Below are 26,531 nucleotides of genomic sequence, written 5' to 3' on the forward strand. Positions count from 1 at the left end.
CACGTTCCTGTCCTACTTTTTCGTGAAACTCAAGTTGGTCTAATCAAATTGTGCATAACTGTTTCCTTTCAAAAGATAGAGGGTGATTTTGGAAATTGATACTTTTCGGACCCCTTCTTTATCTCCGAAGTTAGTAGAAATAATGCTGAGGTAAAAACTACGACTGAATCAGAATTCTGCGTAGAATCCAGTGGCGTACTCAATATTTTTTTTCGGGGTATGGTTTTGACGATTCAACACAAACTTATGTTTTTTTTAATGGAACACCATGTGTATCATTACTTCGTTGAATTCGTTATTTTTTCCCTTCAAAATGATATATGACACTATGTAGGTAGGATGTTCAGAAATGTTAAAAAAACACTAAAACATCAAATAATGATGATTTTTTTGTTAATGGGCAATAGATTTCCCATGGAAAAAAGAATCAATAATGATAACAATAATTTATAGCGATGACAGCTAGATCAGATTGGTTTTTTCCCTCTAATGTCTACTTGATAAAACAATGCTCCCAAATGCATAGTAGCCATAATAACAACATGGATGTTTGTGTCATCAATGACCTACTACTTTTAAAAATCAAAAGTAATAATCCTCTTATTGAAACATAGAAAATTCATGGCCCATTTACAAAAAATCATCATTATTTGACGTTTTAGTGTTTTTTTTAACATTTTTGAACATCCTACCTACATAGTATCATATATCATTTTGAAGGGAAAAAAATAACGAATTCAACGAAGTAATGATATATAGGGTGTTCCATTAAAAAAAATATAGGTTTGTGTTGAATCTTCAAAACCATACCCCGAAAAAAAATATTGAGTACGCTACTGGATTCTACGTAGAATTCTGATTCAGACATAGTTTTCAGCTCAGCATTATTTCTAATAATTTCGGAGATAAAGGAGGGGTCCGAAAAGTATCAATTTCCAAAATCGCCCTGTATCTCTTGAACGGAAACAGTTATGCAAAATCTGATTAGACCAACTTGAGTTTCACGAAAAAGTAGGCAGGAACGTGAAAACCGCAAGGCTGTATCTTAAATAACAAGCGAGAAACCTGGCTGTCTCACCCAAAATGGGATGCACTGTATACTAAAACCCAGTTCACACAGTCTATACCTTTTGATGATCGCGCTCATCAAAGTATCAAGCTTGGCGTATCAGATAACAATACCACATAATAAGTTTCCGATCGTGAGGAATCCTTATCTCGAATATGGTTTATTAATTAACAGTGGGATAAGAAACTGAAACTAATTATCCTCTCAGCACGCAATAAGATCGTTTAACAATCTAATAGTTACCTGCCTCAAGTTGATTAATTGCTCTAAGTACGGAGCTCTTTGGAAATTACAAAATCAGAATGATAACAATCGTGTTTGGTTGGTCGCTTGTTGGTTGTTCGCATGTGTAAATCAATGAGGAATAGTAGAACTGGAAGGTCTGTTATTAAGGATCTTATAACGGACGTTTCTGGGGCAACTTGTCATGCAGCTGACGGTATGAGGTACATTTTGGAATGGGTCTTCCTGCCATGAGTTCAACCAACTGTATCATCTGAACAGCGGAAATAGAAAAGGTACAATGTTCTCTCGTCGAAAAATGTATAGAATACACCTGGCCCTTGTTGATTTCCAAAACGCTTTTGGCACAATCAAATTGTAGCAGTCATAACAGCTTCGCAAAGTTCCAGGGTTGATACAAGATAATCCAGACCATCTTTGAGAGAGCAACGATAGAGATCAAGATCAATGAGTCCTCTGCAACTTGGATACCTTCGAACAGTGCGAGGAGTGTGTCAGGTAGATACTATTTCTCCGAAGTTCTGGAAGATGTTTTCCAGAAATTAAAATGAGACACCAAAGCTATCAACATTTATGGCATCCTACTCAGCCACCTCAAGTTCGTTGATGATAAAGTTGTCATAGCTGACAATGCTACAGAACTAGAAAATGATCAAACGAAACGACCAATGTAGGAATTGAAATGAACTTGAAGAAGGCAAAGATATTCAGTCTGGATTGCAATAATATATGCATTCAAAATAACGTCATTGAATATGTTAGTGAGTATGTCCATCTTGGTTATACCATAAGGCTTGGCAAGGACAACCAAGATATGGATAACCAAGATAAGAGAATAAGGTTGGCATCTGGAAAAAACAAGCTTAGATCATTACAAAGAGACATGGATGTTGGATATCTCCTCAAGTGACAAAATTATAAATGAGAATGGAAGGAAGCAAACCAAAGTTAGGAACGTGATTCAGGAGGTAGCTGAGATAAAGTGGAATTGGGCTGGTCAAGTGGTTAGAATGATTGGAAACATATGAGCTCATAGAACAACCTATGGAGACCCAGACAAACAAACAGAAGTAGGGCGTCGACAGAACGGTGGGTTGACGATATAAAGAAGTGACTAGAAAACATTTGGTGATCGAGGATAGAGATGGAGAGGCGTGGAAATGTTTGAGTAAGACCTTTGTTCACAAGTGGACAAATGTGGGTTGGGAAAGAAGAGAAGAAAAAGAAAAGCATAATAGGATGGTAATAGTAAGCGCATTTCGCCTAACGGTCCACTGCAGATGTCCCATTTACACCCACACCAATTCCAATTGGTGAAACTTGAGCAGATTGGATATTCGTTTGTTGAAACCCATCCTTTACCTATCCATTGAGAGATTAATTCAGATTTTCGTATGATCCAAAATGAATAACATTTTAATACTTTATGATGAACAAAGTTGAAATAATCCTCGAATTGCGAGTTGGTAATCCTCAAACTCCCACCCTCAAATTTACGAAGTTTCGCTTCGCAAAAACTCATCAACTGTTCCACGAACGAAATGAAATTCAATATGTGTTTCATAATCCCCTTCAACACACCTCAGCAAGGCTTCGAACACTGCGACCTCCGGCTGTTGAATATTCATCGATTTCGAACTATTCCTACGAAACAAGCTTTTTACTAAAATGTCCCATTCACCTGTAATAATTCGTTTCGAAGCGAAGACGGAAGCACAACCCGAAATACCATAAAGCTTCATTTGCAAGTCGAATTATCGTCCTTATTAATCTATTTTGCAGGTCTCTCTTAATGGCCAGATTTGCACGAGCGGAGATTTTGCAGAAGAATTAAAAATGTGGGACCTTTCTAAAGATAACATTGCAGTTGCCGTTCTTTTCATCTAACATAAGTATGGTATGATTCGAAAGAGAAATACTAGTACGAGGCAAAGTCCATCGTTTTCAATTAGATTTCTTTCACTGGATCATTTTACAAAAAGATGATTCTTCTTTTTGAAGACACAAGAATATTGTGAACATCAGAACAATAAAATAGAGTTACTGATAGAAATCATCATCACATGTAGACCATGGTTCCTATAGTGGATGAAAAAGATAAAAGAAATCATGAGAAAGAGCATGCAACAAAATAACCAGGAAAGAAGAGACTACATTTCTCGATAAATGTCCAAAATTGGGTAATATCATGAAATATCTAAAAGAATATCAACAAAACGTAATAACAACAACAATCCAACATGCCTAGTAATACAAATCTTCAAAAAAAGTGAACATAATTTGAACAAAATAGGAATGCTGATTTCCAAGTTATGGATATCAGAAGTTTAGGCCAATTTTCATTAATCATCCTGTATCTCCGAAACTAACAGCCTTCGGATACACAACAAACAACTTTTCTGGAAGGCCTAGATGACCTAGATTCACCACTAGGTTATGAGTTCATCAAAAACGTTTTGGTCTTGTGCTTTTTAATGTTTATAGCTATTTATTATTTTTTAAATCTTTAGGTAACCGATTGAATATTTCTATTCACGATTTGTACGATGAGTTTTTTCTCCAACGTTGATGGCCTTTCATTACTGTGGATGAGGTAACACTTCAAACAATCATAATAATTCTTTGAATATGTGATGGCATTTGGTAGAGATCGGAAACTTTGGCAGACGAAACAAAAGTAAAACGGATTTGACCGAAATATTGAAAAGTTTGAAAAAAAGAAAACAAACAAAATAGTGAAACTAAGTTCACAAAGAAGAAAAATCTGGAGAGACAGTTATACTAGCAGTATTCAACAAAGAGATCAGAAGAAAATTTAACATTTATCAGTTTCTATCTGCGAAATTAAGAGCCAGATGCATCTGATGACAAAGAATGCATATAACGATAACCACCATAAAGATAAAATTTTCGTCAATTACCAAATCCTAGATCTAGTCGAGAATAGAAATTAGGTATGGTCAGATGAGTTATAAGTCCCTTTGTGCTCAAGTTCAGTTTTTGTTTGTTGGGGATAGTTCGTTGTGAAATGAATGAAAATTCAGGATTCTTCATCACTGAACAAACACAATAACACTCTTATTTCAAGTTTGTCTACTTCAATTTTACTTTGTTAACGTTGAATTGGACCAATGTTTAATTAAGCCTCCTTCAGTCATCTGTATTTCTCTGAAGAAGAACTTTGGAATGAATTCTCCCAGTTGTTATCAGAATGAATGAAATTTATATACTGCTTTGTTTAAGATACACAATAAATGTTTTTTCATTCGTTGATGTTTCATTATAGACTTTGTGATGAACTTCCAACTATGTTGTTGGATTCAAAGTTTTCCATTATTTTGTATACTAACTGACAAATAAAATGCGACCCAGAAGGAGCTGTTTGAATTTATATGTTTTTTTGGTATAGATATTATAACAAGGAGTAAAAGATTGAGTTTGGAGAAAAGAAGGTTTTTTCATGTGATTTTTGTTACTTAAATATTGTAGTCGTTTTTTAAATTTTACAACAAACCAGCTGTTCGAGGAGATCCAAAGTCGATGTTTAGTTGTTATTGAAATGCCTAGAGCACATGTACGCGGAATTTATCGCCAGCTAAGTGAATTTGGAAGTGGTCGAATTATTGGTCTACGGGAGGCGGGGTTGTCATTTCGAGAAATCGCTTGCCCTACGAACAGAAATCCAAATACTATTATGAGATGTTATTATGCCTGGTTTGATTTTGCCCAAAATCGAAGATGAGTAGGCACCGGACGTCGAAGGGGTACAAATGAAGCTCAAGATCGACGTCTAAGACTTATGGCCATTAGAGACCGATTTGCGACAACTCGATCTTTGGCTGATGAGTTGTTAGGAGAACAAGGCCACCTGTAACTGTCAGAACGGTTTACCGCGGGATAAGGTCCTTAAGACTGAAGCATTATCGACCCCATCTTGTGTTACCTCTGACGGTTGAGCATCACCGTCAACGATTACACTGGTGCAGAGAACGTCAACATTGGAATATGGAATGGCATCATGTCGTCTTTTCAGATGAATCTCGATTCTCATTGGGTGCACATGATGGCCGAAAAAGGTTTTGACAACGTCGGGGAGAAAGACGTGAACCTCAGTTTGATGTTGAGCGTCATGTACACCGAACAGTTGGCGTTATGGTATGGGATGCTATTGCACATGCAAGTAGGTCAACTTTAGTCTTTATTGGAGGTAACATGACACAGCTTCGTTACCTTCAAGAAATTGTGGAGCCATATAATCTCCCTAACCTTAACCGGCTCGAGAATCCAATATTTCAGCAAGATAATGCCCAACCTCATATTGCCTATGTGAATTTTTTGCCAAGGCCGCCCAGATCCCCTGATCTTTCGCCCATAGAGCATGTTTGGGACATCATGGCTAGAAGACTTGGAAATTAACCCAGCCCCCACAAACTTTGGCGGCTCTGAGACATGAAGTACAGGTAGCTTGGAATAGTATCCCTCAAGAAGAAATAGACCATCTTATTGCATCAATGCCGAGACGTGTTGGGTAGTGTATAGATAATCGCGGTGGACAAACACATTATTAACAAATTTATCGAATAAAATTGTACACCCTAAGTTGTTTCTCTAGAAATTTCAATCATTTACTCCTTGATGTACTATCTATGCTTTACCAAATAAAAATCAAAATTTAAACAGATCCTTCTGGATGTTGCAGTTTCTTTGTCAGTGAGTATATTAGGAGTTTTTCAAAGCTCTCGATAAATTAATTTCCATAGAGTCTCTTTACTTTCAAACTTGATCTGATTGTATAAGTAACGTTTCTCGATTACTGTTACGGTATAATTGTTGCATGAATTTTAATTTCCCAAGCAATTCCGAAATATTTCCTGGAATTTTACTACCGAGACTCCCGCTGTATCGCCTGACTTTGAATACAGGGAGGCAATTAAAGACATTGCTACTTTACATAATTATAGCGCAGCCCCAACTGCTTTGCTATGAAGAACAATGTCTGTTTGGAATTTCTAGACACGTCAACTCGGAAGAAAAGGAACTACATAAAACCGGGTACTTTTGATTAACGTCACGTAATGGCCAGGAAAACGTAAGGAAAGACTGCCTGAATGTGTTATTGTTGAGAAGAATAACCATTTTTCACCTCTCCTTTTTGAATATTTCATACCGGCGTGCATGCTAAGGCTTTGTACATGTATTACGATTTTTCTTGCGGAAGTGTCATTGTTATTCAGGAATTTCGCAGTGTTCACTGATTTGAATAACTTTCGAATTCTCGTTGCCTTTTTCTCTGGCTTATATCGATCGAGGGATGTTTGCTGGAATTATTGTCAGCTAAAACGGCGAGTTGTCTAACTTGTATCAACTTTCTGACTTAAACAGCTTACAATTTCAACGGTACATGAATAGAGTGGAAATCTTCTGTTTGACAATGGTTATGTTGATGGCAATTTTATTGATACATGATTAACCAGATAAATAATTAATATCGCATGATATTACAGACTTGGAAATCGTACTTCTTTTTCTTTTTTTTTGTATTTTCTTCATTCATTACCAAGTGCAGGTGTTAGCCAATTTTATATCATTCATTATATTTCGCACTGTACGTCGCTTAGGCTGAAAAACAAAAGATTTTCCTAGTTGACGTGGGAATATGCTTTTTCGAGGTACCCGTGGAGGAAGTAGTTAGGTTTTTGTCCGCTGCCAGCGTTCAATAAGGTGCCTGCTATTTCGTTTGTTTGTCATCTTGGGTTGAGTTGTGCGGTACTGATGATCCCTAATAAGGGTGTAACGGGTATATCGCTACTCTCCCTTGATGACATGCATTCTCCTTGGTTTACTTTCGATTATGTTTCCTATGAAACAGTGTGAAAATCTTCTGTTTGATAATGGTTATGTTGATGGCAATTCTATTGATACATTCACCAGATATATAATTAATATCGTATAATATTACACACTTGGAAATCGTACTTCTTTTTCTTTCTTTTTGTATTTTCTTTATTCATTACCAAGTGCAGGAGTTAGCCAATTTTATATTATTTATGGTACATAATATATTGATAAATAATGGCTGTTTTTTAAGACCTTGGGATCTTTGAAAAATAATATAAAACAGAAATTTAGTTTGAATTCTTGCACGTGAAAGTACGTAAAATTTTCGACGTAGTCGAAATACAAAGGCCAACCAGTTGAGAACGGCGACGTATAAATATTTCGACGTCTTCTTCAACACTTCGCACTACAGAAGGAATATCCTCTTCAGAAGGCACTTTTTTTTTAGTAAAAGAGTAAAATTAGTGCGAAAACGATCAATGATTTCATGAATTGCTTGCTCACTAGGCCGATTATGATGACCGTAAGTGCTCTAACTAAATATACACAATTTGAAAGTGCTGTTTTAGCGTTAAACGATTCATGATGAATTGCCAAACATTACTGAACTGAAATGTCAACACAGGTTAAGATTCTCAACTGTCAAACCATAGACAACATCCATCGAAACATCTCATCGCATCTCATGCAGCTAAAAACACACCCGTTGCATGTATCGTTGAAATTGTATATTCACATTAACTGGTTGTTAATACACATCAATTTTTTCAGTTCCTATTATCCTTATTTCAATTAAATACATGGAAAACAGAGTAGTGTAACGATTATTTTAGAAGAAAATATCAGACTTCAAGTTATTTTTGTCGAAGGTCCTCAATTCCTATAAAAAGCAGAGAGAACATTGTTTTGTCAAATTCACGAATCTAATTCAAAACTATTGTTTCAGATCCTCCCGAAATCGTAACCAAACCAAGAAATTTGCAAGTCAAACATGGTGGAATAGCGGCATTTTACTGTGCAGCGAAAGGAGTTCCCCCACCAGTCATCCAATGGAAGAAGAATGGGAAAAGAGTTTCAGGTAAAAAAATTCAGCCTCCTAATTTATATGAGACATGTTTAAAATCTTCTTGAAAGGATATTATCATAGATATCTCATATTCAGTCTTCTAAGATCCTTTTGTAGAAATATTCCACCATAGTTAGATATGGGCAACATGATGGCCATTCACCATTGAGAAATAATTGAATCCATTGAGATATAATTGAGTCATTAAAAATTTTGTTCGAATTAAGATGAAATTTTAATCGCAGATTTTAAAATTGAATTTAGTCGCTTCAGGTCTGACCTAGACAAATATTTCAGAATCCCAGACACGTTATCAAGTGAGGGAATTACCAGAAGATGGTGGTTCTTTGTTACGTATCGAACCAGTTCGAATTGGTCGTGATGATGCAACTTATGAATGCGTCGCTGAAAATGGTGTCGGTGATGCTGTGACGAAAGAAGCTACGCTAACAGTTTTTGACGGTGAGTGTCTTAGAATAATATTTAACGTTTGCTAAATTATGACCCAATTGTAGTTCTGCTTCTAAGAAAGCTAAATTTTTTGGTTATCTTTAAGTCCTCTTTTATCGGGTTTGTAAATTATTTCCAACCTTATTCATCAAAGAAAATTAAATTTTTATAACATCAATTGCATTTATGAATCTGATACAAATATTATATTATTCAGTTCTTCGAATTCAGTTTCTGGTTCGTAATTTGGCAACATTGACTAATAAACTAACTGAAATCTGCAAATCTTCAATATAATTTGAATATCATACGGCACTAAAAACATTAAAAAAAATTAAAATTTCTGTTCAATATTTTTAGTGTACATAATCTCTTGTATTCTTTGCGATGTTTGGAATTACATGGAATAGAAACGAATTGATTCTCATGGAATCAAAATGTACCTTTCTTTATTTTTATGTTATATAATCAACATGACATATTAGTTGTCCATTAGTAAATTCTACGGTCGATGTTACCAGACAGTATAATAAAAATAGAGCACTTCAATGGCTGAATGCTTATATTCCCTCCATCAGTTCAACTGGGCCATTGTAGATTATCTTCACCTGAATTAGTTGCCTCTAAAAAAACATCAACACTACTCCTATCTGTCGTGTTCATATCATAATGATGAGTCGCAAGAAAAATTTTCTCTAGATACGCCGCCTCATTGTAATGAATACAATCTCAGATCTTGATATAATCTTGCCTTATCAGTATAATATGGGTTGAGAAGTGGGTGTATCGAAGTTTTGGCTGCCACAACCTTAGTTTCCATCAACTTTACTATTGTGCTTGAAGTTAAGGTGAAGGGCGCCAGATTTACGTGTAATTTGATCCTACGAAGACAGGACTTTGTTCAACATGAGATATCCAATAGCCAAGCAGTCTAGTTCGTTGCTTCGAGAAACCTTGTTGCCCAATTCACAAGAATGTATTTAAGGAAATTATGATATTTGGATAGTAATCCGATATTATTGTGTCACGTGTCACACTAGCAGCGAATTTATCACAATGTTGTAGTAAGAGTTTTCTGGCAGTGTTATTTCTCGAGGGGGTAATCGCTATTGGCCACCGAGATCTTGTGTTTTAACACCTTTAGACTTTTTTCTTTGGAGCCACGTGAATGATCAATAAATTAGAGATCTTGAAGATGGACTCCGTGAAGTTATTGAGGATATACAGCTTCAAATGTGCTAAAAAAAAGCACATAAATAGCTACAAGTTAGTAACTGACTTAAAAACCTTGAGTTTCTGAAGATGACAACATCGTTAACATACACGACGTTAAACACATTCGTTTCAGAAATATAATCTACTGACATTGGATCCGTCATGTAACAATGACATCTCCATTAGCATTTACCTGCTATGTTTATAGGTAGCTCCAACCGAGGTTTCAACCGACACTTGTACTTCTCAGGCTGGTTTTAGAGTCACGCTGACCGTCAGCGCTGAAGCCAACGCTCATAGCTCTCAGCGCATAGCAACTAGCAACTCGTTTCACAGTCACGCTGAACGTCGTGAGGTACAGTCATGCCCAACCACAACTTCAATCACACGACCAGTATCAATATCGCGATTCATTGTTGCGTTGATTGTCCCCGTCAGCGCGTGCGTTTTACGACACAGTAACGATAACTGAGCTCGGTAGCGCGTCGGCGCGGCCTGGTCAGCGATGCCGACGCGTTGCGCGTACGCGCTCGATGCCTCAGCGCTGACGGTGATCAGCGCTGAGCCGTCGGCGTTATTATAAAACGCTTCATAAGTAATCATACATATTGGCCTGTCAGCGCCGACGGTCAGCGTGACTCTGAAACCAGCCTCAGCAATGGATGAAATTCAGTATTAGAATAAAGTTCCTGGACAAACATAACTTGGTGGCTCGAAAAAAAAAATCAATGGCGAAAAAAGTCTTCATATTTCTTTTGAAATCCCATTACTATCAGTGACGTCGAACAAGTTTTTTGTTTTTCTTCGTCCAGCACCTGAATGTTTGATCATCGATCTCCGTTCTTTAGGCAATCTCAAAAATGAAACTACCCAATTAGGAAAATCATCAAGATTCTACGTCCGCCTTTTTTCCAATTTGTTTTCTATGTAATGTAGCATTTACCTGCTATGTTTATAGGTAGATTCAACCGAGGTTTCAACTGACAGTTGTACTTTTCAGCAATGGATAAAAGTCAGTATTAGAATGAAGTTCCTGGACAAAAATAACTTGGTGGCCCGAAAAAAAAATCAATGGCGAAAAAAGTCTTCATATTTCTTTTGAAATCACATTACTCTCAGTGACGCCGAGCAAGTTTTTTGTTTTTCTTCGTGTAGCACCTGAATGTTTGATCGTCGAACTCCGTCGTTCATTAGGCAATCTCAGAAATGAAACTACCCAATTAGGAAAATCATCGAGAGATTCTACGTCCGCCTTTTTCGCCAATTTCTTTTCTATGAAATGTAGCATCCGACTACGCTCAGTTCGCTCGCTAATTCGTAGCACAGACAATTACGAAGTATTCCGACAGTCTTCGGGAAAAGACAACAGCTCGGATCTAATTGGTCGACATCGTTAAGCGTCTGAAGACGTTAAAGGGGACCATGAATCGAGTTTTCGGATTCCGGTGCTGGGCCCTTCTCTCCGGGGAAATATGCGCTCGCAGGATCGAGATGAAAAAACACAATGGTTTAGCCCATTCTCTCTCTTCCTGGCGGATTATGAAGAAAACAATTTCTGGGTCTTACGGTCGTCTGTCGACGGTGCTCGGAAGGGATTTGAAGACAGGAGGGGAAAGGGGAGAATAATTCGTTTGTCCGTTTCGATTTCGCGACGAGATGAAAGGTCGGAAATAAATCTAAATGAATTGCATTTGTTGACTTCTCTTGCTCCGCGATGGGCGAAGACGTTGGGTAATGAAAAGGCTAAAGCGTTGAGATGTACGTTTTGGAACGCCTACGCAGGTTACGGTGTTGGGACGGAGGTATTCGTGATGTCGTTGAAATTGCCTGTTTTTTTCGTCTGAGGTTTCATTCATACTAGGTCGGTAGAGCATAGCGGAAAGTATTCATGACCCAAGAGTGGATTTTGGTTCGCCTTCACACTAACTAAATTAAAGAGAAAGGTTGTTTCCAGAGGAACCGAATGATATGTGGGAGTGAAAAGAGTCGACGAGATATTGAGCTGCTAAGTTCACATCAGCAGCTGTTTTGAATATCATTTGGTTCTGGGCCAATAACCTGTTGTTAGTTAACTCAATATTGACTGATGTGTCCGATATTTTGAAATTTAGAAATTGATTTTGAAATTGATGGTGTCCTTTTCACATTTACCCTCAAAATCAACTGTCAAACATAAGCAATAATACATATAACGTTCAGGGTGTTCCTAAATCAGAGGTTCAAAGGAAAATCAGAGATAATTAAAAAAAAAAGTACTAAAAACATGAGTCCGCAAATGCTTTGTTTCCATAATACAGGGTTTCCAGAACTCCTACGTCATTGATGATTTTAGAACTTATTGAATCATTATTAATTCTAGCTACAGATTGGGAGATTGAGTATCAAATCTTATAATTGATTTATTCATTACAGTTTACCTTCTCACTGAATCTTCATAATAATCTGAAATTTCCGGAGGATAACTAGTGAATTGTTTGTTTTTCGAAATCGGTAGCAAATACGACAAAACTACAAGAGAACAAAAACTGTAGTTCTAGACCAATGTTTCTTTTAACATTTTTCTGAACTACTTGTGGCTCGCCAGAAGAGAATTCTAGTGGAAAAAAATTAGCATATCACATGATGAAAACTTCAAATTTGAATATCTATGGTAAATTCAAATTAAAAATCTAGTGAAGAGCTGGTGCTTTGAGAAAAGAACTTGAAAAAATCAAACTTTAACAGCCAGTATCTCGACAACAAAGCATTTGCAGGTTCATGTTTATAGGACTGATCCGAGGAATCTGTCAGTTTTGTTTGTACCTTCAATTTAGGAACACCCTATATATACAACAGAGTTAATGCAGGAATGAATTGATACAAACTACTTCAAGACTAAGAATCATTTCATTAAACTAGGGTTTAGAACCAGTTGCATTCGTTCAGAAATATAAAAAACCTTTCAAAATTACATTTCCGAAATAATTGTTGCTATATCTCTTAAATATGTCTTTAACAAACCGATGAGTTACCATCCAATTCGAGGAAGCATTATTCACCAGTTTTAGACCCTACCCTGTACCCACCAACTTCATGAAGTTATGTGTCGCCTGATTGTCACCAAACTATGGGAACTCCTCTTTTTTTTCGAAGTTCCTATTGAATAAGTTCTCAACACGTGTCAAAGAATGTGAAATATCGCAGAATGTATCTTGACTTTATTCTACCCATATGTTATAAAATTCAGACAAAAATAAGGTATCGTCACGTTTTTTTGTTTTATGAGATTAACTAGAACAAGGATGTCCAGAAGGTCAAAATGTACTTTTGTAGTAACTATAGAGATGTTAGCACAAAATAATCGTTCCCCATAAGAATAAAAGAATATTGTTGAAAAACAATGATACAGATAATGGAGTTCGATAATCGTATGTTCTTATATGTAACTATTTGAATCAGTTTATTTGAATTACTTTTTAATGTTTAAATTATGTTTGTGACCAAATCATCAATATCGAAACACCAACTAATGGAAATAAATAATAAATAAAATGGTTAAAAGTGTTTTTACTTTTAAATCGGTCCTCTTAGTGAATATCAATGAAAATTATTAGTAGTAATATTCCTAGGACATTGATGATAGACGAGATAATTTGATGACAATCGAAAGCTCGTTACTTGATAATAGCCCGAAGCCGAAACCTGAGGGCTTTAGAATAGCTTGAGAAATTTGTCATAAAATGAGGAGTATTTGTGAATGCTCGAGAGATATTCGGCGAAAAACTTTTTGACAAAAAAATTCAGGATTATAAAAATTCAACTGAACATTAGATTCGTTGTTGTTCTCTAATGAAAATAATCTATTACCATTGCATCGTGGGCAGATTTAAATACTATATCGTTAAACGGGTCAATCATAATATTATAGTCATTATAGTACTTTTCTGCAAGAGATTGCACAAAACGTTCCATATTGTCTTCATCGTTGCTTCTTTATATTCGCTCCCGTCTTTCTTTCTTATATTGACCTCCCAATCTTTTAGTATCAACTTCAATTGTTCTAAGCTCCTATGTTCATTCAATTCATATTTTCGTTCACTGCACAAATCCATTAATATTTCCCAAATACCCAATATATTTGTGACTGTATGTTGTATTTCTGAGAACTTTTCTTTGATTAGCGCATTTATACTTCGAACATACGCATTGCCAAAAGGAGATACTTTGAAATTTATTTGGAATGAAGTTGTAAAACTCAATCCTGTTGCAATTGCACTGAGTGCAATTATCATTGTAATGTTGGCATGATTGGGTGATATTATTTCATATGACATAAGATCTCAAAATACATTTTTCAATCGAACATCAATTGGGGTCAAACACAAAATACTTGATCTTTACCTCAGAATTTAGTTCGGAAACCGTCAAAATATAATAAAAAAAATAGCCGTAGGCCGAGGATTCTAATAGAACAAATAACCAAGTTGAATGCAGCAAGCTACTCTTAAATAGACTACTGGAATCGCATTACCCCTAATTTAATAAACCGAGTTCTATACGGCAGATCCTTTTAAGGGAACGCTCTCCGAACGTAACTAGTTTTATTCTCCCACTCCACTCGGAAAGAAATCTTTCGGAACAGAAAACGACAGCCAGGCCTCAGATTCAGGTCACATACAGGCTTGGAGCAAGAGTGAAACCAGAACTGGTAGACTGTATTCGGGTAAGCATTCGCTTGTGGAAGAATATTCCCGTGGAATGGTTGGGAAGGCAGTAACGAGAATTGTTAGGTAAGATTGGGACGTATTCAAATGCGGTTTTTCGAACAGATCGATATTGCAATTGGGTGAGGCATTCGTGTGATGATTCGAAATTATTTTATGTTGGAAGGTTCAATGTTGGGAATTTTGTCTATTATTGAGCTAACCGTCAAAGAGGTGGATTTAAATTTGAGGATGTTGTTTAGCAAATTGCTTAGTTCAATGGTTAGAATCCCGTATTCCTAAACCAAAGGTCCGAACTTTGATTAAGGAAGATTTTTTCTGGATACTTATGATCGTCCAACCATCCTTTATCAGTTTGAGATTAAATCCCAAAATCTTCAAATGTAACATTCCACTCCAATAGGTCCAGAGCCTTAGCAGTAGACACGCATTTTTCCTTGAAAGTTTTTATTCGTCAACATTCGTTCAAGAGCAATATATCTACTTCGATACTCCTCTTCTTCTTTGCCTTCATTATGGCAAAACTTCTTTTTCTTGGGACCTGCAAAATGCCAGTTATTACTGGGAACCATATCTGGAGAATAATCTTTGTCGTTGAGTAGTTGGAAACTCAATTCCTTCAATTTCATCATGGCTTTCAGCGATTTGTTTCATTATCGATAGATGAAATCCATATTACCAATGGAATCTGGTGTACCTAAATGACGTTTCCCAAGTTCCTCGAAAAAGATCAGTTTCTATAATGCTCTGTATCTTTTCCTCTTTCCAAAATGAAAATAACCTCTTCTCAGTAGATTATATCATTGGTCACTGACTTTTCGTAAATACTTCTTTCTATGGATAAACTAGCAATTCGAAAGCATTAGATTGAATTTAATAGAAGAGGTTCTGTTTCACTGCGACCTAATGGTCTATTGTGCCCTCCACCAGAGCTATTCTCGTGATTTACAGCTCACCAGCCAGTTCCAGAGTTCTGATGAACTCTGGCTAGCGATGGCGAGGCATTCTGTAACCAGGTGGTCCGGAGTTTCATCCTTCTCCCCACAGAATCTACACTCGTCATTTTCTGTTAGACCCATTCTCATGAGGTAATCAAAAAAAAATAACCTTTATGTGTGTTTCCTAAGGCGACAATACCCTATGAGGAATCCAGTTAGGGGATGTAGCATATTTTCACTAAGATCCAGATACTTCTCGGATCTCGCAGAGTCAAAGTTTCGAAGAAACCTTTTGGAGAAAGCCAAACCAGGAAGATTTCGCCAGAGTATTTCTCTTTCGGTTTCTTCCTTCTCCTGGAACTCCTTCTTGTAGGTACATTTGTGTAAGCCACAGAAAGGTTCCGGGCCGATGGAAGGAGTTTGTGCTCCTATTCTAGCAAGTGTATTGACCTCCTCATTCCCTCTAATTCCCGAGTGGCCGGGAACCCAGATTAAAAAGACCTTGTTATTCTTGCCTATGTCATTGAGTTCTCTTCGGCTCTCCAATACCATCTTAGAATCAATGGTATGTGAGCTCAGTGCTTTGATTGCATCCTGACTATCAAAATTTATCGCTATATTACATTTGTGATAGTTTCTGGCTAGCTTAATTTCTACACATCCTTTTTTTTTTTCAAGTATATCTGTCTAAAAGACAGCGGCCTAGCGTTATTGAGCATTTGGTACCAGTCCAGAATACTCCAGCGCCAGACGCCGTCATGGTTCTGGAACCATATGTGTACCATTTTATGTTATTCTGCTTAAGAACTGGGATTGTGGATTCCTTTTCCCAATCTTCTTTTCTATTCAGCATGGTAATGAAGGTTTTTTCGATGCTAATTTTCTTAATCAACCCGTCATCGAAAGGTTTGCCGATGAGGACGACCAAGGTCTCTCAATCCTAATTCCCAATTTGAAGGCATAATAAACACATTATTTCGACTAGGGTTTTGACTACTTATCAGGTATCGTTGATGGAATCTTCAGTAAGACTCTTCAGTGAACTTGGTTGCGGACCTAATAATACCAAATTTCCTAATAATCAACTTGTTTTCTTCAATGCCTACATGTGTATAGAAATATTTGATTATTTCTCAAGCCACTTACTTGGCACAACAGCATTTAACCATCCCAGTTTAACCTCAGAGTAATTCACATAGACAGAAAAAAGTCGATATAACCCTCTGGTTGAGACCTTCCTCCCGATACGCCAAACGAAATGAGAAAATATACTCCGAATATGGGATTAACACACATTCTCGTGAGGGGATTGCGAAAGGGAGACGACAGAGAAAGATTCGGATTACGGAGTACAAATGGGGACCGAATGTGAGTATTATATTAAATTTGACGGTGTCTCGAGACAACACCTGCTACAGCGAGGCAGCCAGAGTCGGCGGCTACGGCAATATACGTTGCCTTCACGTTTCTGCGTAGCCGTAGCCATTTCATGCCTCAGGGATATTGTCATGATGTTACTGTAATCATCCACTTCTCTAACTCGCATTTTTCATGTTGGGAATGAAGCTCGATTGGTTTGAAATATGAATATGACATTTTTTCAACGTTCTTTCATTCCGAAATCTCTACCTTGAATAGGGGATGAAGCCTACCAATGCCCACGAATTTGGATTATTCTGAGTGATCTCTTGCTGCTAAAATGGCGCTATGAACGATTGTTATATCTTCTCTCCTGTTGATGTTATTGAAAGCGAATGTTTTTTCATATTCATCGTTGGATAGTAGCTCTCGATGTTCGAAAACTAGATTTTGTGTCATGTTGTGTCTGTTTGAATCGATCGGATACAACCTACATAATTTAGCAGCCTGATCTACGGAAAGAATTCATTCACTTACTCAGCAGCAAGAAATCAGACTTATAACGAGAAAACATCATAGGTAGTGTCGATGCATTATACTCACTGTGAATATGAATCTGGTACAATTCTCTTGTTCCTTCGATGGATTTGGAAGCAAATTCATGTTTCAACGTTCAATATCCAAATTGTGCAAAGAGAACTACTTTTTGTATTATATTAGTGGGATCATACGTCATAGATGACGTCACACGTTATTTGAACGAATGGTAAACAACAGCATGTAGGAACACTGGGTTAAGAGAGATGATCACTGAAAATCACGTAGTAGAGGCTCAGAGATACAAAGCCTTCATTACGATTGAAGGATGACATTAAGAAGATGGCAGGTGGAAATTGGTAGAGAGCATTGGAGGAATTAGAAAAGGGTTATGTCCAGGAGTGGACGAATGGAGGCTCAGTAAGAAGAAGAAGAAGATACAATTATGTTACTGAAGCGAATTATATCCATGTTTTTTGTATTCATTTCATGGAATGACGTATGAGTTGTTGTAAGTACCAGAATATAACAAGATAATGCTAACGTGAATTGAATTTTTGTGCATTCGAATTTCAAGACAAGATCTAGTTTGATATAACTTGAATATGTATTTTGAGACAAAATTCAATCATCATAGGGTGTACCTATCCAAATTGCTTCATTACCCTGAAAATCATCTCACTCCACAAACAAGCCGATTTGGACGCTACTGACTTTCAATAACTGCTTATTGCAACATCGTTATCACGGTTTCGCTGCTTCCATCTACATACGTCTCGAATCAAATCAGCAACTTGGGAAACGTGAGAAGTTATTGATTATTCGTGATGCAACTCCTGTAACCATCACATTAATTCATCTGAAATCTATTGACATGCGTTGCCTGATTATTTCACATCGAAATTGTCGTTCGAATGAACTTTCTGGTCCTTTTCTAGTTGACAATTCAAGGGTTTGCTCGAAGAACTGCAGAAATGTAGAATTTCGTGTACACGTGCTCTAGGCATTTTAAGAACAACTGAACATCGACTTTGGATCTCCTCGAACAGCAGGTTTGTTGTAAAATTTAAAAAATTTGCAAAAATCGATATTTAAGTAACAAACATTGTTTATATAAAAAAAACCTTCACGTTTTTTTTCTCCAAATTCAATCATTCACTCCTTGCTATACTATCTATGTTTCACAAAAAAATATTTTTTATTCAAATAGCTCCATCTGGGTGTTTCAGTTTCTTTAGTTAGTATATATTGAAGCCTTCCAAAGATCTCATTAAATTCTAACTTATTTGTTTTAGAGTACTGATTGGCCTACGAAGATCCAAATTGTGATATAGGGAGGACGAAAAAACTCAGATGTTAATGTGAAATCATAACAAAAAACATTCTATAAATATCTTTGAGAACCGAATTCTTTTTATGGTCTAAAACTAGAGGGTCCTATAATAAAAATTCAAATTACAAAATTGATGAAGCAAAATTAAACTATTCGATAAAACTGAAGTACTACATCCGAATCTTGATAATCAGAGAAATTATGAATATCCGGATTTTTTTTCCAATTTAGTAATCCGGGTTCAAATCCCGCTGGCATGATTCGAGTTCAGTCCCGAGCAGGTCCACCAACGTAAAAACATCACGTGACGAAAGAATAGAACGGTTCATCGCATTTCTCCGCGTGGTGTATCCTTTCCAAGAAAAATCGTGCACTCTGTAGCGTATGTAACATGATTCTATGTTCTTTGATCACGCGATTCCTTAGGAGAAGCTCTAGGATAGGATGTGGCAGATTTCGCTATTTCCAACTAATATGGGCGGAACAAAGTTTCGGACATGCGGTTTTACGCCAGCAATCAACTGAGGGCATTCTAACCGGACATTCTCAAAGTGCACTCGAAATAAGGAACTATCCGGGTATATCAAGATGTTTGCGGAAATTTGTCTAAAAGTTCTAGATGGCGGTCAGCAGAACGCCCCAAGCGTCTCAGACAAGGGGACGTCACGTATGTAACAAATCTATCAAGGCAATATTCAGCTCGGTAATGTTTGGGGCCCCTTTGAACGTAATACCTTGAGTCTGGCTCTGAATGCTATCAGGAGTCGTTAAAGTTTCATCGTCTCTTGCAATCTCGGAAAATCCGGCAAACTAGTGTCAAAACTCCCGACACCAATTAAATGAATTTCATTCGGACGTTGCAGAAGTTCAGCGAGTTACAACCAGCAGATCCTCCCTGTGGCCCTTCATTAGCATCTTCAAGTGCCACCCAAAATTACAGGATTTAATTCTCTATCGCAACTTCACGTCCATCTCTATTATACAAAATAGCGAACTTTCTTCCCTTTGAACCGTTGTTAAGGTGGAATGTTTGTATGCTCTTAATTGATTACGCCATATTTTAAGAGAGTTCATTTAGCCAAAAGCATCATACATCATCAATTCGAAAAAGACATACATCTCGAAGACCACTAATATAACAGCCAACATGGTTCTAGAGGGCCAATGACTAGAACAAGTGAATGTTAACAAACGGTTAAGAGATAGTCTAGACACAGACAAGAATAGAGTTTGCTAGATCAGCGTTTGAGCGAATGACTTCTGAGAAACACACCTTCGGACATAATTATGTCATCGAATGGTTGACTACTACATGGACTGTGTTCTTTCAGAGTTACCAACTTGACTAGGGATTCACGGCTTGGCTTGATATTCAAGCTACTTGGCTCAAGTAGCTTGATCTTGACTCACGTTCAAGTCAAGTAGTAGTTTTTCAATGTTAAGTCGAGTGCTTAATAAATAAATACTCGACTCGACATTGAAAAACTACTACTTGACTTGAACTTGAGTTGATTTCAACGCAAGCTCAAGCTACTCAAGTTTGAGCTTGGGCCAAGTAGCTTGAATATCAAACCAAGCCATGAATCCCTAGTCAAGTTGGTAACTCTGAGATGAATCCAAGCATTCAAAATGTAGGTCTTTCGCAAGATGCTCAAGTGTCGAATGAGAGGTTGCAATAAAGAGGAAATAGAATTGACAAGGATAAGGAAGAGGGCAACACTAATGCTTGCAGAATATAAGAGACTGTACAGGTATGAATGTCCAAACGTTAGTTCACACCGTCCAAAAGAGGGACGAATTTGCCATGATTTGCGCCAATATTCACCAGATGAGTCACTAAAGGAAGAAGACTCATTTTTTTTTATAGAACGGAAAAGAACATGAATATATCTCCTAAACATATCATTACCATTCAGTGTCCCCCTTTGCGTAGTATATTAATCTATTACCCCAAGCAATGGATTCTAGATCAATCTATTACCATCGCAAGCAATGTATTCTAGGCATCGGACAACGTCGTCGCACGTTTTAAACCGATATGTATATATACCCCATCGTATGTCTATGGACATGAAGAGAAGGTTGAATGTTTCCTTTATAGAGGGACTTCTTCTAAAAAATCCTCTCCTCAAGTCTTGTCATACCAACAAACGTTACCCCAAAGAGAAGATTTAATGATCATAGTGCAGAGGTTTCTTTGAAATGATTTTTGGAAATAACATTCTTGGGTGGAATATTTCCTTCATAGAGGGGCTTCTTCTAAAAAATCCTCTGCTCAACTCATGTCATACCAACATACGTTACCTCGAAGAGAAGATTTAATGATCAAAGTGCAGAGGTTTCTTTGAAATGATTTTTGGAATTATTATCTTTTCTATGAACCCTCTGAAGAGAATAAGATATCGCTCAATTTACAATTCTAGGGACTGAAAGCTGAACTTGATGCTTTTTTTTTAATTCCTCTGATTGCGATCAAGCTCTCTCACATATCTCAAAGTGATTTCTTAAGAAATATCACAATTACTGGTCAACTTCAAACCTCATAGATCTTCACCGAACAACTCTATATAGCCCAAGAGACAACATTGGGTGGACTTTTTCTTCTATAGACATCAAAGAGTTCCCTTTTTTGAGCGCAGTTTCTTCGAATAGAACATTCTATCATTTCGTCAGAATGAAGAGATGAGGAAAACTATTTTGCATTATACCAATACAAAATACTTGTTTCCGTTCGATACAGGATATTGAACAATAAAAAATATTGTTGAAGTTGGAGAGGTGGAAATTCAAAGAGGGTGGAAGTTGCTCCAGTTCCTGTTCTTTCGAGCATTTCCTCCTGGAACACAAAGACGAATAATGATGTGAAAGGAGAAAAGAAAAGGGCAGTCGATATAAATAACAGGAATTGATTCAGAAGGCCGGAGTAGCATACCCTCCTAGAACATCTCGGCAGAGAATGGAGATAGACATGGATTTTTATTCCTTTCCGTCTTTTTATCGCCGGTGATACGGAAATCCAGAAAATACGGTATCCACACCGTTGAATTTTATTGTATTTCAAAAAATACACAACGGAGACTGGGATTCCATTAATTGAATGACGCGGACTGCATTTCGGATGTCTGAAAAACGTCGAAATCAAATTTCTTATCGTTGCTCGGTTGTAATTGAATTTGTGAATTAGCCTCCTTGCACCGGGAAACGACAAAAGCATTCCATTCTATTATACTTGTCCTCTTGAGGAAAAATACGATTCTACGACTAGGGAGCTGAAAAAGTTCGTTTTTTTACACTGTTTGTCACGGATATTTATCAGTTTTTTTTCAACAGCACCATATTCTGCTTTCATCCATATTCCTGTAAGTTCATTTTTGTTCGAAGTATATAATTGTTTATCTCTACACTGAAAGAAGTGTTTATTTGATATTATCGAAAATGCATTATAGTTAATAAATCATTTATTGGATATATGGACAAACAAATATTAGTTTCATGGAAATAAATAATTTCTTTGAAATCCCACCAATAATCATCATTTATCATTACACTTCATTTATTACGCATAACTTATATTGATGATGCTGAAGAAATATCCATTAAAAGGAAATAAATATAGTTGAGGTTAATATATCATAGAGTAATAATTAATAAACCTTATTTATATATGATATGTATCCATGATGAATTAAAATAATATTTCAATTCAGTAATGGTTAACGTATTTCTCAGATAATTATTGTGGTTGTTTCTATTATCCGATTGTTAGGGTCTGAGAAGAACCGTTTGCCAACCTAGGTAATTTTTTAGAGTTCATATTGCGGGTATCCGGATTTGAACCCTTGTCATCTTGATTGCATCTGTTCACTCTAACTACTGTTCTGCCAACATCACTGATAACTAAGCAGGTACGAACGATCTAAACCCAAAATTCAGTACAGATGTGCTAAGCGGCGTTCAATAAGCCCGTAGTAACACAGATTTTATGATTATAAAGGAAATTCAAAGCGAAGGAAAAGGTCAAGGGCATATCCTTCAAGGAGATGCGCTTCTCTTGAGGGATGTGTCATTAAACTTTTCTACAAATTGGATCACTAGAATTATGTTAGTTTGTTAATTATTAATAAATCCTATATTCTTAGTGAATAAATTATTGAATTCTTGTAAGAGTTTATTCATAAATAGCAAATATTGAAACTACCAGTTGAAAATTTGTTGACACTGAATTTATGTTATTTGTGGAGATAACGTAAGTTCATATAAATTATTCATCACCGAAACATATTAAATATTATCAAATACCTTGTAAACAAATATTTTATTCTTTATTAATAAACTTATTCGAATGCATAATTAAACTATTAATGAATATATCAATATAAATCCTCCTATAAATAACCTCCAAATAAGTGCTTTATTAATAAAAAAATATGGATATCTCTCAGTGTAATGAGAAATAGTTTTGAATAGGTCATGGAGAAACGTTGAAGAATATCGACTTTCTGGGGTACAAGACCTGTTTTCATTATTTTGGAAAATCCAAAAAGGCATACTTCTGAATAAACTCACCAGAGGTGAATTGGATAAAACTGGCTGGTCATTGTTAGCGCATTCGCCATTTTGTCGCGCTTAGCTTGTACTGATTTAAGTCACATTGGAATGTTTTCCATATAAAAAGTTTCAATTAAAACTGATCAAATGTAAAATGAATGTTACTTCAATAACTCAACTTCTATTCCTATCCGTTTCAGGTAGCATAGATTATGAGTGTATTTCGTAATATTTCCGTTTTTTTTAAATATCATTCGGAACATATCCAAAATAGCATTTGTAAAAAGAAGACTGTCATTGCTCTCGAATCAAATTCTGTGAAATAAATTGGGATGTCATTTGCAATTCCGGCTAATAAGTCCGTTAACATTGTTCAGAAAAATTGAAGTCATGTGGCAGCTTGAAGAAATTGAGTTAGTCTTTTGCAAGTGCTGAAAGGCTGTCTTCTCATCGGAAGAGTTACAAAACGGACTTCTATTGGCTTGGTAGCACTTGATTCACTAGTGTACAGTTCATTTCATTGTCAGATGTTGAAATCGCGAGAATTATCACATATGAACAGCTGTTTTGGTGTCGAGGTTGTTTGAGCTGATTCTATATCAATTTGATGTCCTGAATTCAAATAACGCATTCATTTCTACCTAGGAGCTCGAAAGCATATACGACATTTTTATCTAGTAGTAGTAGTTATTTACCAAATACAATATTATGTCGTACTTACAAAAAAAAAATCATTGAAGAAATAAAATAGTCACTCAACATTTAGAAAGCTTCTTTTCCGCGATCTTCTTGAATGTTTTTTTTAACAGTCCTTTCTGGAACTCCAGCAGTAATCTGCCATCAGTAGCATGTACCATCTTCCTTGGAAGCGGTCCTCCATAACTTTCATATCTTGGTGAAAACTTCTTCCTTGTTCCACACTTATGTCTCCTAAATTTTCTGGAAAACGGTCTGTGAAAATTGTGTATTTCAATACTCATATTGCACCTTAAGGATCTGAAACTATCAAGCATTTTGTTAACCATTTCAACGTAGTTTTGTTTGCCTAGAAAATTTTCTACAACTGCAACAAATGATGTCCAAGCTTCTCATTCAACTTGTTTCATTGAATCTATGAAGGCAGATCCTTAATTAATTGTCTTATTTGCAGTCCATCAAATATCCTTGCTTTGTGTTTTTTTCTGTGCTCAACTGATGCATTTTTACCCCTAAACATGACCCTTTCTTACCAAGAGTCTTCACAAATTGTTTCATTAAGCCCAACTTCATATGTAAGGGAGTAAGTTTGATTTTTTCGCTTAATTTCCCGAGTTAGGGGATTAAAAAAATCAATTCAGGTACCTGATAAGCAATGGTTCCACTAATTATAGATTCACCTGGAATTTACTCAATTACAGACTGACAATAAGATCATTGTTTCTACATTAATGAATATATAAGAATTTTAGAACTCTCATGAATGAATATAATTAAAGAAACCCAATTTGGCAGATAACTTGATGTATCTAAAAAAGTAGAGCTGAAAAAGAAAAACGGATTGCATGTAAAGATTAAGCGTTCTAAATATAGTTAAAGATCAGCTCTAAAATCCAAGGCACAAAAAAAAATTTTCTCGGGCAAATGGGCAAGTCCTGGCCTGCCTCCCCATCGAACTCCTGTTTCCGCCGCATTCATAAGAAGGTCGACGGACTGGATCTTCCGGCCTCTGGCACGGCCCTTTTTCATATCTGCTAGCTACATCTGACACCAGCGCCGTGTGGTTCATTTCAAAATACCATATCTCATCCTATTTTTTCGTCATTTACATTTCGGCAGGTCCTTTTTTTCGATCGTTCACAATGGCGGCCGCCTGTGCCCGATAAGAGGGCGAGAGTGAGCGCCGAAAACTGAGCAGAATTCCGACGTATTTGAAGTTTTCCCAGATATACTTATGACAACTCGTCCGAGTTAACGTTTCGGGAGAAAACTTCCAGTTCGTGATAAGCGAATATTTGCTTCTCCTCGACTCCGATTCCGATAAAATGGCGGAAATTTTCCGGAAACACGGGTACTTGCAGTAAGTTCGAGTAAGGAAAGCGATGGAATCGTAGACCTCCGGTAAGTGCGGAAATAAACAGGGAATTTTTTTTTATTCCCGGGCTTCATGTCGTAAAACTTGGTTCGGAGAGATCGATGTTGCATATTTGTCATAACGAAGGCAAAGCTTTGCCGTTCATGACGAATTAGAAGATTGGGTTCGTTCCAGAATATTATGGAAATATAGTTAGAGATATAGAAAGAAATATAACCAGTTATTATCAGTTTGTCCAATAAGAATTAATTAGCACGATTGGTAGAGTGAGATATGGTGGTGATTTACAAGAAAAGGGCATTTTCCAATATGTTGCTCAGGAAAAATGTACTCTACTATACTAGAAGAACGAGCTTTATATTCGAGGCTAAAAACAATAATAACAACTAACCATTACGTATCAAATAATTTGATCTCACCTTTTAATGCCCCTTACTCATAACTTCTAACGAGTTTTTTACATCGGAACGAACGCTAAACAAGAATTTTTTAACATATGCATGTATAGAATTGCAAAACCAACAAAATGAGAGTCACTACCACTATTGACATTCAAAATTCTTGATAGGGATCCATCCAAGATATTCAATTCCAAGATTCCATTAAATGAAAATGGGGAAAGCACAAAAGCTTTCGAGCGCTCATCATAGGTACATTTATCCAGTTTTATGGTCTCCAAGGGCACAATTAGCGCTTGGCGCTCAAAAGCTCCTGATTTCGTGTTTATAATTTTTCTTCAACATTCTTCAATTTTGTATTATTCTGATTTTTGTAATATGCTTGAAATTTTTTAATCACGCAAAATTGCTACTCGGACGTGTTTGTTACCACTGAAGTATTTTTTTTTTCGATATTTCGCTTGAATTCGCTATGGTTGTGATGACACTATCATCACGAAATTCTTCAAGAAGCTTGACATGGTTATTCTATATACAATGTGTTAGAAAGAAGTATATAAAAAAATCAGACTGGAGAGCAACAATGTTTTCCCCTCTTCGACAAACAGTCAATTTTAGATGAGAGGAGAGCGCAGGGTGTCCCAAATTCGATGCTCACTGAGAGCATCTCGGGAACTGAAATACTTAGAACCAATTTCTGTTTTCGAAATAATGAGATATCAGAAACCAGCTCGTGAATATTTTGTTTCGTTCTGGAGTTACA

At 36.5% G+C, this 26,531-nt stretch overlaps 1 protein-coding gene across 7 annotated transcripts in view; it reads left to right on the forward strand.

The window, feature by feature from the left end:
- Positions 1 to 26,531, forward strand: part of LOC123674023 (tyrosine-protein phosphatase Lar) — a 570,788-nt gene that overhangs the window by 447,365 nt on the left and 96,892 nt on the right. For all 7 annotated transcript variants that reach the window (XM_045608828.1, XM_045608831.1, XM_045608826.1 and 4 more), the window contains exons 6-7: positions 8,097 to 8,228; positions 8,514 to 8,678. In XM_045608828.1, coding sequence (XP_045464784.1) covers positions 8,097 to 8,228; positions 8,514 to 8,678 — 297 coding nt within the window. The remainder of the gene's footprint in view (positions 1 to 8,096; positions 8,229 to 8,513; positions 8,679 to 26,531) is intronic.

The sequence above is a fragment of the Harmonia axyridis genome, chromosome 2 (genome assembly GCF_914767665.1).
Source record: "Harmonia axyridis chromosome 2, icHarAxyr1.1, whole genome shotgun sequence".
NCBI lineage: Eukaryota > Metazoa > Arthropoda > Insecta > Coleoptera > Coccinellidae > Harmonia > Harmonia axyridis.